This window comes from Betta splendens, chromosome 10 (genome assembly GCF_900634795.4).
Source record: "Betta splendens chromosome 10, fBetSpl5.4, whole genome shotgun sequence".
In the NCBI taxonomy this organism is placed as follows: Eukaryota; Metazoa; Chordata; class Actinopteri; order Anabantiformes; family Osphronemidae; genus Betta; species Betta splendens.
The window spans coordinates 17,122,578-17,136,583 of NC_040890.2; the positions used below are offsets into that span (position 1 = coordinate 17,122,578).

At 40.0% G+C, this 14,006-nt stretch overlaps 1 protein-coding gene across 3 annotated transcripts; it reads right to left on the minus strand.

Annotated features, from left to right (window-relative positions):
* Positions 1–333: 333 nt before the first annotated feature.
* egf (epidermal growth factor) lies at positions 334–13,722 on the minus strand. 3 transcript variants are annotated; one of them, XM_029164625.3, is made up of 22 exons: positions 13,054–13,722; positions 11,468–11,667; positions 11,141–11,322; positions 10,666–10,893; positions 10,351–10,553; positions 10,137–10,250; positions 9,812–9,934; positions 8,311–8,433; positions 8,081–8,206; positions 7,758–7,894; positions 7,301–7,449; positions 6,924–7,028; positions 6,588–6,811; positions 6,155–6,322; positions 5,914–6,063; positions 5,660–5,824; positions 5,468–5,584; positions 5,166–5,331; positions 4,670–4,834; positions 3,449–3,488; positions 3,099–3,192; positions 334–3,028 (listed from the first exon to the last, which is right to left on the minus strand). In XM_029164625.3, exons 1-22 carry the CDS (start codon positions 13,178–13,180, stop codon positions 2,823–2,825), a joined length of 3,312 nt encoding a protein of 1,103 aa, XP_029020458.1. In that variant the 5' UTR covers positions 13,181–13,722; the 3' UTR covers positions 334–2,822. The 3 variants fall into 3 exon arrangements, with proteins under 3 accessions (XP_029020458.1, XP_029020457.1, XP_029020455.1); XM_029164624.3 differs by having other exon boundaries at positions 3,099–3,207; XM_029164622.3 differs by having other exon boundaries at positions 3,099–3,207; positions 3,386–3,488.
* Positions 13,723–14,006: the final 284 nt, after the last annotated feature.

Here is a 14,006-nt window from a genome sequence, read left to right on the forward strand (position 1 = left end):
TTGTCTATATGTTAACTCTAACCTTAAAATTACATTTGGCATTATAAGTGAGCGCAATAATCAAGTATCATTTAATGATCATTTAAAGCTATTACAATTGGTTGTATGTGGTGACCAGTTATATTTGAGTTTGTAAAATAGTAAAGGACATTTTTATTTTACAGTTAATTTTTATACATTAGTTATTTCACAGAAAAACTGATCAATTAATAAATAGAAAAGTAGAATATATAGATAATAAATGCCATCATGTAGGTGTTCAAAACACAAGACAAATGTGTGAAAAATATAAATATATATATATGGAAAAAACATTATATTTACACCGACACAAATTTGTAAATCTTTTATGTAATATGGCAACATACATTTTGGGTTTTATATGAGCTTTATGGATTCAACTTTTTTGCAGGAGTGGTAGAATTAAAAGGCATAGTTCACAGATTAAAGTCAATGTACTCAGAATGTTTTCTCCAAAAAGACTACCATGAGATTTTCTGTCCTCTGTGGCGCGCCCATACATTCAGGCTCATGTCTACGTCCAGCACATGCATTAGACCCCCTCCCCTTCAGATTTTAAATCTTTTCAAATCCTCACAAACTAGTGTTACTCTGTCCTGCTCAAGAGCTGTGGGGACCAAATACTGACCCAAAGGATCAGAGCAAAGCCTTTGAGTGGGTAGCTAATTCCCTCTTTAGCCCTCATCAGCTGTCCTCTGGGCTGGAATAGAGACATGAGCGATAAAGCAAAGCTAGACCCATCTGGCAGAAAAATACAATACTGACTAATAGAAAACAGTTACTTGTGGAAGTTTTATTTTTCTGTTATTTGTATCATGCAATGGTTGGCCAAAGCATTAGAACCACTTTTTTATATAACACACTGTAAGTGGAATTTACAGCTGCTGCATTGGATTTCACTTGATTATACAGATGCACATAATAGTGAGTGAGTAAATATTTTTCCAAATTACTTTTTTCTCTTCACTAATCCAATTCCTTTCTAAGAATTTTTACCGAAGCAGCTAATGATTCTGTTGCTAGTAGTAGTTTTATAGGTATAGTAATGTCAATTAAATTGCTATTATGTTTACAATTAAAATAATGAAAGAACACCTTTATTTTTTTATGATCATGTTTTTGATTTTGGCTGCCAGTGCCTCGGAGAAGATAATGAGTGAAGCACATTTATACCCACTGCATACCAGACATTGCAAGTTCTTTAACAGAACTATAAAAAAACTAGCTTTATATGATCAATGTGTAATTTAGTTGTGTTCACATTTAGGATATTGGAAATAAACACTTCAGTATGAACATGTTTAAAATAAAAGGCAAGGTAGTGTCAACGCCAGCAATAAGAAACAAACTGAAGACCCTGAAGGCCTCTGCTACTTACAGTGTTGCTGACTCTATTGCCCCCTGTTGCCCCAATTGAGGAGTAATAAAAGATAAATTGACTCTGGGCCCAATTTTATCTTTACTTGAAGGGTGATCTGCTGCTGTTTAGAGTGTTGCCCTAACCTATCTGTTAGCCCTAATGGAGGCCAATATATAGATAAGTGTGTCTCACCAGGAAAATCAATATCGATGTGGCGCCTGATGGTTTTTGAGTTAAAGTGCTTTGTTTTCTGCCACTGCCTCGAAACGAAGAGGTGGTCCTTCTATTAACAATTCCCAGTCAACCTTGGGACAGAGTTGCAGACAGAGACAGAAATAGATATGATGGGCTAGTGGTAGTTGAGGGTGGCAGCATCGGTGCCAACACTAATAGAGCGTTAGATTTGGTGGAGGTTAGAAGAGCGTCATCAGCGGAGCATAGGCAAGAGCTTTGAAGAAGAGGTTTGATGGAGTGTAAAAAGACAGATGGGCCTTCAGTGGCCACAACCTTCAAGAAAATACAGATGTGTTTTAAGAAGAAACCACAAGTGCAGTGGTATTGGGCCTCATGGCAGTTCTGCATATGCAACTGCATTTTAAAACAACACATTTTATATAACAATAAGTTTATTGATGAAGTAGACCGAGTTTTTATCTCCAAGATAATTCCACTTATTGTTTCTGATGTTGAAACTAATACAAAATCTAACGTGAATACTGAGAGTCAGAATGTACGTTTCACTGGTGTTCTGCTTGTTTAGTAGATGAAGTCCTGCATTAAATAACTAAAATAAAAGTCAAGAGCATGATACTGTTCCCTTTCTGAACCAAACCCAGCTCAGTTTATCCTCTGAAAGACTGAATCATGTAGAACACCTGACAGAACTTCCCAAACGTGAATTACTAGACCAATGGAAACTATTCAGAAACCAACAGGAAAAACACGTGGGTTTTAAACTAAACCATGTTCAATGATTGTACAATGTACTTGCAGAAAATATTTTGTGTATATAGTGTACAACAGTAAATATCCTGCTAAATATTAGGTAAAATAGTATAATAAAGATTTAACTTCAAGTTATATATTTTGGAAATGAACACAAAAGTGCTAAAGATTCACAGCTAATGACTTTTTTACTAAACTTATATCTAATCCACTAAAGCTGTGAGCACTTGCACTGAGTCCTGAGCCAACTAAAAGTTTCTATTTTGGTAACAGATACCTGATAGTAAGAGCTTACATGTCCAGGCCAGCTTTAAACCTCATGTATAGCAGTAGAGACCAGTAAATAGTGCTTATGTTTATATAGAGATGCTAATAATTATTTCTATATAAACACCAGCTTCAGTGGGGTAAACGTTTAATTAGCAGTTTCATTCTTAGCTCAGTGTTTTAGTATGTGTGCGTTTAACTGTACAGCTGTACCAGTCTCTGCTCTGGGCTAGGAAGTTGTAGACTCTAGGCTCTGAGTCTGAGACGGTGGACTGGGCTTGAAGGATGTGAAGGAATATGAACTTGACATTGGCAGACTTGAGTGAGAGGCAGTCGGTTCAGACATTTCCATGACAATTGATGACACCATGGGGCACTCATACCCTGTGTTGAGTTGGGACACTGTTCCTAACTCTTCAGACACGGAATTGTCACCTGACAACAAAAAATGTAATGAATAATCAGTGTAGACAGCTGAAAAAAGTTGAGCACCAACTACAGCTACCTGTGTCTGAGGAGCAGTATGGACAGGCAGCTCCCCTGGGACAACCGGCAGGGATGCATTTGCTGTCCACACCATTCTCCACCAGCATGTAGAACTGCAAATTTACAGTCTAAATATCAAAATATAATGGTCACATTCCATGATCGAGGATTAATTGATCATGTCTATGATAAATAAAAATGAACTATTGATTTTATTACTATATGAGTTTTGAACTGACTGAATGTAAAACTGACTAGTTTGATTGAGTCAATGATGTCCAGTTGACTGGACAAAGGAGACCTTACCCGAGGCACACTGGTAGTTGTGGTCTCTGCCATACTCTCATCTGTCACACTGGTTTCACTTACGTTATCCACAGAGGGCTGTTTGCGAGAGAGTCTCCTAGTTCTAGATGCAAGAAAATGCACATAAGTCCTCAGTGTCAATAATAATAAATAAAATCCAGATTATGATTATAGCATATATAATTTATGCAATGCATGTTTAATTGTTTTAAGGTGCTTTGTAAGCAGTTGATTGATGATTGATGGTTCATTAGTACTTCACAGAAATGAGAAATTAGATTTACATATCAAAAAATCAACAACACTGTCCAAAGACCCTTGCATTAAATAAAGACCCCTCCACAAATACTCTCTTAACATGGAAAAAGAAAGAGATCTCAGTAAGGACAGCAGAGTAAATGTCTCTGCTCTGTAGTTAGATAGACAGATAGATAGATGTGATGTTTACAGAATAGAATAGGGAAAAACGTCAAGAATATGATCTGTGATGGTTCAGATCACCTCAATAGATAAGAATTGAAGTACACGACCTGTATTGCAAAGGATGGAGTACACAAACACACAAGAAGCAGAACTTGGTGTGTAAGTGTGTTGCAGAAGAACGTAAACCCCCCAAACTCAAACTGCACAAGTGCACTTGCAGCCAAGTGCAGAAGGCAATTTGAGGCAGAGCTATTGGCGACCATGTAGCGTTTCCAGTGGGGTCATACCTCAACGGCTCCATTCTGTAGCCGAGAAATGACCTATTTTTATGTGTAATTGCTGTAGAACAAGCTAAATCAAGCATGTAATTGAAAGCGTGCCGCTTCCACAAGGGAACCAAGACAGCAAACGCTAGACTAGTAGGCTGAGGGGGAGGGCTGCGCTTTGTGAGTCAAAATAGTGCAGGATGCCAGCAGCCTTGTCCATAAGCCAGCAAACAACCGTAAAACAAATCAGCTACTTAGAGACAACTCGGGCAAAAATGAAGGGGAGGAGGGGCGTTTAGTCCACGTGTGCTCCTGTCTCTGCTAACCAGGGATGCATGTTACCATTGGTTCCACATGTAGCTGCTCCCTGACCCTCTGCTGCCATGCTGGGACACCTACATTACATGGCTCACGTCATCCTGAGTTTGATAAACACCTCTGAATGCAGTCAGCTCCTTCCCTGCTGTAGCACATCGCTGTCCCTGCTTCCAGTAACTGCTGGTGTGGATAATACTCTGCACCTTCAGTTCCTGCATGTTTTTTGCATTATCTTGTGCCTTGCCCTAATCCACCTCCTCTCCTTCTTGTCTCTTACCCATAGCAGTAGGTGACACAGGCAGCGATGGAAAGCAAGGAGATGATGGCCACCATGCAGGAGGCGATGACCACATTTCTTCTCTTCTCTTCCTCCGACTGTTGAAGCTCCCACCACTCCAGGTCACTGAACTGGCAGCGTTCTCCTATGTAGCCTGGTAAACATCTGCAAACGGTTCAACATCACATCCCATCAGTGTAAAGTTTTTTTCCACTCCTAAACAAATTAGAACTGCTACTGGAGAGGGAAAACTTTTGAATTGGAAATTGGTTTTTAAACGTGGAACAACACTGACACCTGCTGGTAGATTGTAGCATAAACGCTACAACGGCATTTGGACTTAAGAATTAGCTTTTGTAAATGTAAGTAAATATTGAATTCTTTTGAAGCAAAGCAATCATAATATTTTTGGTTTTTCATAAAATGTTCTAATAATACAGCCTTAAACCTGAAGGCCAAAGGTCATAACCAAGTCAACTCAAGCAGCGATATTTACGTGCAGGCATATGAGTCCATTTCTGGAAAGTAGAAGCAGATGCCTTGGTACAGACAGTAGGACTGATGGGTGGCAGGACAACTCTCTACAGAGTTAATTTTATGGTGCTGTGTTGTGACGTCAGCAGGAGTCTTGGTTGTGGACCATTGTGATGTTGTCTCCAGCTCTTAATAGGAATAGGAAAATAATGGAATTGAATCAGACAAATGCACAGATTAACACAGTTTTGTGTCTAATCATAGTGAGCTGTTTAAATTATTGTTCCATGTAGAAAAAAACAGAACTGAAACAGAGATACTGACCCACACACGTGTGCCCGTCGCCTGTGAAGCCTTCTCGACATAAACAGGCTGGCTGGCCACCATTAAACAGGCACTGTGCATTGACATCACAGTGAACTGAGGAACACTCAGTCTGGTCTGAAACAAAACGTATAGTAAGCAATTAAATATTAAGATGAACATATTTAGTGTTCTTCTAAGGTGCATTGTTACCTGAAATCATCTTGTCTGTGAAGAGAGTTGCATCATTGCCTACATCAGACTGTAAATCAGCCTCCCCTTCTTCCGTGGACAACTCAGGCGTTGGTGGCGTGCGCTCATCGTTAAATGTTTTGTTTTTCAGAGATGGTAAATCAGTCGCCGTACTGTGCCCATGTTCTGTACAGTTAAAATATGTTGTCATTTGTATTTAATAACTCATAGTCCCGTGTATGCGCCGTTTGAGTAAGGCAGGAAACATTATTCACCTGATCTTCCATTTGGAGAATCAGCAGGCAAACAGCTTTTCTCATCATCTGATAGGATGAAGTGTGACAGACAGGAGCAGTGGGCGAATCCCAGTTTGCTTTCACACATTTGGTCACAGCCTCCATTCAGGTGAAGGCAAACATCTGCCCCTATTAAAGATATTATATATGGTGGATTACTGTCTTTTAAAACACAATGTCTAAATGATCGTCAATATTAATTGCTGTTGTGTCTCAGTACCGGGTTTAGCAAGAGGATGAACTACCACAATGGATGCTGGTAGAAAGATGTTGTCCTGGATGTGCTGCAGTGTCCTGCCCGTCCGCTTGTCCACGCTCTTCAGCTGTTGGTTTTCCTGATCAGAGATCCAGAGCCTGTCTTCAAAGACTGCCAGGTCAAAAGGTCGACCTGGACCAGTTGGAGAAGGGAAACCATTTGCTAGATTCTTACTGGCAGCTCAGACAAAACCACTGAAGCACAGCTTTAAACTACACAGAACAACTGAACTGTGGCTTTTATAAATCTTGTGGATTCATTTTTCAGTGCTTACTCATCCAAATACATTTTTAGAGCTGGACCTCTTTGCTTTGTAATAGAAGTTATTTTATAAAGATTTTTCTAGGTTTAATAAACATCTGCATGTTTGCACGTGTATCTTTCATACAAGCCTCACCTACTTGGTTCTCTAATAGGATCTGTCTGTCTGACCCATCCAGGGCAGCAGTCTCTACCAGGCCTCTTCTCTGATCGCACCAGAACAGACGGTCCTCTGTGAAATCGATCGTTAGACCACTGGGTGACACGAGGTTTGTACTAACTATGACAGCACGATCCTTCCCATCCAGAGAAGCACTTTCCACCACAGGCTCGGCACCCATATCTGTCCAAAACAACTTCCTCAAAACAAAAAAGTAAAATTGTGTATTAATATCATTCTTAGCACAAAATGTCCACTAAGGCGGTTTTACATGGTATGTATAAAGAAACACATGGCAAGTTAAATACTTACTTTACTAGAGGATGAACTGCAATTCCTCTTGGTTTTTCCAGACCTTTATTGAAAAGAGTTGTTCTGTTTTGTCCAGTCAAGCTACAGTAATCAATGCTCGATTGCCTGTAAGGTCACAAATAGTTAAATGTCTTGTTCGCTCATGTTTAAAAAAAACATTGTAGTAGTTGCCTGAAAACAGTAATAGTAGTTAGTCAAAATAAGTTCAGTTTCCACTGGCCTAGCAGATTAGTTTGACAAAGAATTTAATGTAAAGTCAGCAATGAATCCCATCACCTACTGTAAATAGCCTAACAGAGAACTTCATTTATCCTGCATGAAATGTTTCACCTCAGCACTAAACCGTTTTCACAAGCAGCATTTTCTTATGCACACACCTTTTGTCAGTCCAGTAAATCCTGCGGTGGATCCAGTCAACTGTCAGTCCTTCTGGAGAGTTCAGATGCTCAGATAGAATAATGTCTCTCGACCCACCTTTCAAATCAACTCGCTCAATTGTCTTCTGGCTTGTACTAGCAAAGTAAACCTTCAAGATGCGTCCAAAACCGTAAATGCATGCAAGCAGTAGGACATACAACATAAAAACCATGAAATAGGAGATTATGTTGCTCAACCTACAGATAATGAAATTACAAATGTCTGTCCACCAGGTGTCACTGCTTGTTTGCGTCAGAACCTGGATCAGGTCAACCAAGATTCTATTTATCTGTTTGTCATAAGACCTTGTATCTTTAGGTTTGTTTAGTACATCACATCCCAGCTGTGCTTTACTATGAATACATACATTAAGGATGAGAGAAAAGAGAAATGAGAAATGAAATGACTTAATCTTACTTTGTTTTGGACTGGATCATAGTCTAAAGCTATGATTGTCCCTCTGGGATCCTCCACAAGGGCTTTATCCCCAGTTCCATCAGGATTAATTCTTCGTACATCCACTAGATTAGCAACTAGCAGATAAGGTGGGGGTCCTGCAGAATAACATCACACTATCTCATGATCCAGCATACTGCAATGAGTGTGTCTCCTTTTATATGCATGGCACATTCATTTATTTTTAACTGTGCTGGTGGCAGCCAGAGATCCACTGGGAGCTTTGGGGAGATAACTGTGGGTGTATGTACCTCAGCTGTCTGCCTTGCCATAATATGACTCACCCATAGCAATGCAGCGTTTTCCATCTTGGTGGAGCTGGTAGCCATGCAGACAAGCACACTGCCACCTACTAGGGGTGAGAGGCGTACAGATCTGGCTGCAGCCCCCTCTGTCTGCTGACGAGCAACCTGCAATGGACAAGGAAAACCACCACAGATACGTTTCTGCTGTGCTACAACAAAACCCAGGCACATATAGTTTAGAAATCTAGCAACTTGATAGTGTGCCTCACCAGAACAAGACTGTCCATCTTCCTGTAGTATAGATCCCTCAGGACACACACAGACAACACCCTCATCTGTTTCCAGGCAACCATGACCACACTTGGTCATATTATCCCCACATGTTATTATCTCTGATTTTAAAAGGGAAAATACATATTCAAATATATAAATCGAGCAGTAATTCTAAAAATCTATTAAGAATCAAGTGAGTTGAGCTCAGCACAATCGTCTCTAGAAACCAAAATGATACAGAAACTGCATAATACAGTCATTTATCAAGGGCCATCTTGACAAGATTAAAGGGTTGTTGCATGTTTAAGATTTTCCCAGGTTATTTTTGGACCCGGCATAGAAGACTCTAAGACAGCCAGGTGGATAACAAGCTACTTAGGCCTTCCTTGGTTAAATCCATTTAAGAAGTCAGACCTAATCCCTTCAGAATAGGTGAAAGGAGGATGAGGATGCAGGCGAACCCCACACAGGGAGGGTTATGCTGCATGACTGGAACCTCTTGTATCTGAATGATACTGATGATATAATATTGTTTATAATGTTAAATAGGTGATAATGTCCTGCTTATTTGAAAAAAATACTAAGCACATATAGTTTTGTTTAATTTATAATGATATGAGATGAGCTGATGTAAAATAGACCTCTGCATTATTTTTTGCCTATACTGAATGAAAAACAACAAACTAAGCATCCCATGTGATGCCCTCGCCATGTAATCTCTGTTGTTGTTCCATTATCAAGCCTGCCACTTGGCAGCCTTGTCTTCTGGACCTTGCCAAAGGTTGGCTGCTAAATAGCTTAGACAGACAAAGCTGCTGACCAGATATGTTCCCGATTGCAAATGTCACCTCGTCATCTGAGCCCATTGTGTCTGTGAAGCTTTCCTGCTCTCTTGGTTTATGGATTAGAATAGAAGATTTGGGCTGATTGTTATGCATTTTAGTATCATACTATATTAGTTACTGTTTACATCCCAGATGATTACTGATAATTTCAACTGACTGTAAAATAATTGACTTTAACAAAATATGTCCTTAAAAAATGTGTGTTGCTAAGTAAAGACTTTCTATACATTTCCTCATGACTGCGGTGCCGTAATATTAGATTGTCTGGGTTATTTTTTCACTATAAAGAATCTGTTGTTACGATGGCAGACAACAGAGCTTTATTATGATAAAGAGGAATGACCAGTCATAAGATAGGAAAGTGATATATGCAATAACTGGATTACCAATAATGGTATGTTTTAGTTTAGATTCTAAAAGCCAACATGATATTTTAACTTTCTATTTTTGTTGCTGCATTTGCACCAGACACCAAATCAAATTCCCTATACTGTATGGTCTTCTTTACTGTACTAGGACACGAATAGGATCTTTCAGGACACTACATGAGAAATGATCTAATCCAAACCAGTTTTCAGCTCCATCAACTTTGGAAACTTTCAATACAAGGAACAATTTAAATATTTGTAATATAGTGATCATTTTACTATACCTTGACAAGTCTTTCTATCTGGTAGGAGGGCGTAACCTTGAGGGCACGTACAAAAATAAGAGCCTGGTATGTTTTCGCAGCCAAGTGAGCAGCCGTGGTTCCAGTGGGCACATTCATTTACATCTGTAGCACAGCAAAGAAAACACATTAGTACCCACAGTAGGAGAATTACATGCTTCAATTGGTAATGCAGCAAATCTTGACAGACAAACTCTGGTCTCACTTTGCACTTTTAGAAAATACTACTACTACTAAATAATCTGTGTCACTAAAATGTATTTGTGATTTAAAAAAATAGAATGAGTACAATGAATAAAATGTAGACCTTCACAGTAGGTGCCTTGTTTACTAAGAGCAAAGCCTTCACTGCAGTGACAACTTCCTTGTTCGGCTAGAGTGGAGCACACATTCCCACAGTTCCCACTCTGCTCGTCACAAGCTGTTTTTAAAGATAAATCAGATTCAGTATATGTGTAAGGCATTTTCAGAAACTATAAACTTTAGAGAATATTATAATTGGGGAGAATCAGAACTCTAACCTGAAGATGGTGATGGGGAGTCTGCCATTGGCTGGTTGATGGAGTGTACAACCTTGATACCAGCTGGCATTTTTGCCATTTGCTTTGTGTTAACATCCACTGACTCGCCGCCGGTGTACTTGTTCACCTGCTTTATGACCCGAGATGTGGCCTCAGTGTAGTACAAATGATCCAGAAATACTGATATTCCCAGTGACAGAGACCTTACATAGACAAAAAACGCAAAACAAATCCGAGAATTTGTTGTAATTCTATAAGAGTTGTTTAGTATTAGACTGAGTAATAAAAGAAACATGAATCCCAGAGCATGCTCACTCAGAAGGCTGATCAATGATGTGCAGGACGTTCCCATTGAAATCACAAGAGGCGACTGAACTTTCTGCTTGGAGCCCAAACTGAACCCAGAACAGTCGTTTGTCCCTACGGTCAATGGACAGGGCTTCCAGCTGCTTTGCTACTTTTACAAGTGTAGTCTTCATGTGTCCTGCCATGTCAGATCGCTGGATGCTTGGAGTCATCCCACCAGACAGCCAAAAGAGAAACCTGAAAAAAAATGATGGGAACAAGAACCACATAATGGCTGGCATGTCAAGGTCCGTCTGTCGGTTTGCACCTTGGTGCCAGCCGTGCTTAATGGGCGAGTAGGAGACAGTTATACAGTAGGAACACAAATGTCACGGCTGTGAACCATGTACGGAGCTGCTGGGGAAACATGGTTGCTTTTTCCCCCGGGCTATTGTTTAATTCCGTGAATGCATCTGAATTCTCAGGCCTGAGTAGATGAGATTACCTGTTAGTGGGGTCAACTGCTATAGAACTTGGTTGAGTCAAGTGTCTCATAGTAGTAGTTTCATTTTTCCCATTTGTATTAATCCTTTTGATTTTTCCCTTTTCTTTACTTGTCCAGTAGACATGGTTCCGAATCCAGTCCACAGCGAGGCCCGAGATGTGTTTGTCAGAGGAGTAGAGTTTCTGGAAAGTGCATATTAAAATCACAGATTAAACCCCAGACCAAAGATAATTGTCCAACTTTCAGGAAGGAAGGTCACTTCTTCATAGGAAGCATGGTATTTTTGTCAGCTAGGGTCTCTAGAGTTTTGCAGCGTTACATAATCACCTGTCTGTGTGCTCCTCTCACTGCTGCTTTGTAGATGATGCCAGTGTGTTTGTCAGCCCAGTAAATTCTCTCCTCTTGGAAATGAAAGTCAAGCAGGATAGAACTGCCCACGCCGCCCACAAGCCTTCTCTGGTTCCTCCCATCAAGGTCCATGCGATGAATGGCTTTACCATGGCTGAATATCAGGAAGGGCTGTGGAGCTTAATACATACATACATTTTAAGACCTTTTCAACATCTTTTGTTCATTGTTTAATAGATATGAAGCAGAGATTGAAGATTAGGTAATGTAAGTATATAGGTCTATATTTTTGATATTTGTGCTTGTTCTCTGTTTATCTAAATAGGAAACTGTGTACAGACCTTTAATGTGTTATTAGGTGACCCCTCCCTGCTTGTGTCACTTGCCACTAAATATTCAGTTTGTCTGAGAAAAGGCCTATTCAGGAGTGAAAGATGGCCTCGGCTGCTTGTGGATAAAACATCATCACTTGGCAACAAATATCTTTTGTGCTTTAGTCACTGCGATATACTGTCAGATTCAAAGTGAAAGGCTAAAGCTTCTGAAAGTTTGTCTTGTTAGAGTATTCTGTTTTAGTTATTATAGTATTAAAGTTTTGTAAAACAAACGGGCAAATAATATATTTGTATTACTGTTATAAGTCTTATGCACGTTCCAGTGAGTCTGACCATAGTTTGCTTTAGAGCTCATTTAGCTTTGACACACTGCGTATGAGTGACTGCATTAGTACGTATTGCTATTCATAGACGGTGCTCCACAGTCATGTGCAACCATGGTTATCACTCTTAACTCAGTGGAATGAAGAAAACAATGAGCAACAGCCAGACAAACAACATAATGAAATGTCTGGCTGAGATCTCCAACATGGCAACTGGTGCTGAGTTGCTGGGAGGCATCCTGATGAATCACCTAATGTTCACAGGCTGCTCACCCACACCGTTGACCACCTTAGCATTTTCTATTTTAACATTAAATATTGTTTTAAATTTACCAAATGAAGGTCTTACTGCAAAGTGACACAAACATGCATTTAGATGACCGTGATTCATGGGGCAGATATGTTTGTTAAAATTATTGTTGTCGCGTATGTCGCCAAAATATGCACCATGCCAGTGAATAAGAAAATTAACAACAACAACAGCAGCAGCAACAACAGCAAAAGCAGCAACAGCAACAACATCAGCACAAAACAATTCATGCAATATGGCCAAAAAGTTCATGTTTATGTAATATTTCTTAATCACACACTGACAAGTTTGTCAGGTAACCTCATAAACTGCCCTGCTTATAGGGCAAATAAAATAAATGGTCTTCAGCATCGTGTGTAATTTCACCTAGAGGCAGCGTAAATAACATTTGTCCAAGGGTCAAAAACACTATAATTGTATATGTAGAGAAAATAAACTCATGACACATAGTGATATTACTGTAGTTCTAGGCACTCAAAGTGCATCAACAGGATGCTCCAGCTGTTCAGTCAAGTTAACTTTGCCTCCTGATTTAATGATCTTCAACATAGTGCCACACAGTACATGGTACATGAACACCGGGGATTTCAAACTCACCCATGCAGCTATTGTTTTTCCCAACTCGTGACAGCCGTTCATCCCAGCATGTTGTCCCAAGGGCCATGGCTCCAGAGCTTTGCACCATGAAATAGATCAGTGCTGCTGTGATTGTTGCAGCCAACATAATCCTGTGCCTTGTCACAATCTGGGGAGCTGCACTTGTTCACTTTTTTTCAGGCATCACCATTGTCAGCTCTGGCACAGAAGAATTCTCCTACCTTAAACAACATCTGTTTATGGATTATCACCATTTTTTGCTGAAGACTTTCACCTAGACAGACGATGGAGCTTACACCCCCGAGATGGCATGCTAGAGATAGAGTCAGGTCGGTTTAAAAGGATGGAAGACTCGCAAAATTGCCGGTGCAGTGTTTCAAAGAATGTGTAGAATCCTGCTCACACCCCACTTTGGCTACCAGGCTGCTTTAGAAGCAAAGATTGAAATTCCTGACGTCCCCGTGGTAGATTTTGCACATGCTAGTCCAGCATTGGAACAAGACCTTTAAGCTGCAGTCCGAGTCTCAGGCAGAATGTAGAATATGCAAGAAACAAGGCTGGTCTGAAAAAAAGTTCCAACATAATAACAGCACTCCACCCCCTGACCTCTGTCCTTTCTGATGTGGTTAGATGTGTTTGAGAGAAGGAGGAGATGGGGAACCGGCTACGCTGCTTGAATATTTATTATTTTATTTGGAAAATATCTTTCTTCTGCGGAACAGACAAATTTTAAAGAGCATAACTGTAATACACACACACACACACACACACACACACACACACACACACACACACACACAATAGACACCCTGTCCTCTGTGTATGACTGAGAATCCAGTGTACCAGACTGGCTCCCAGAGGAAATCGGTAGGATGAGTAATTTGTAGGGAATCGAGGACAAGTGAAGCAAATTATCCCTAAATTGTTTGTCCTCTTTTCCTGAGGAGAACAAC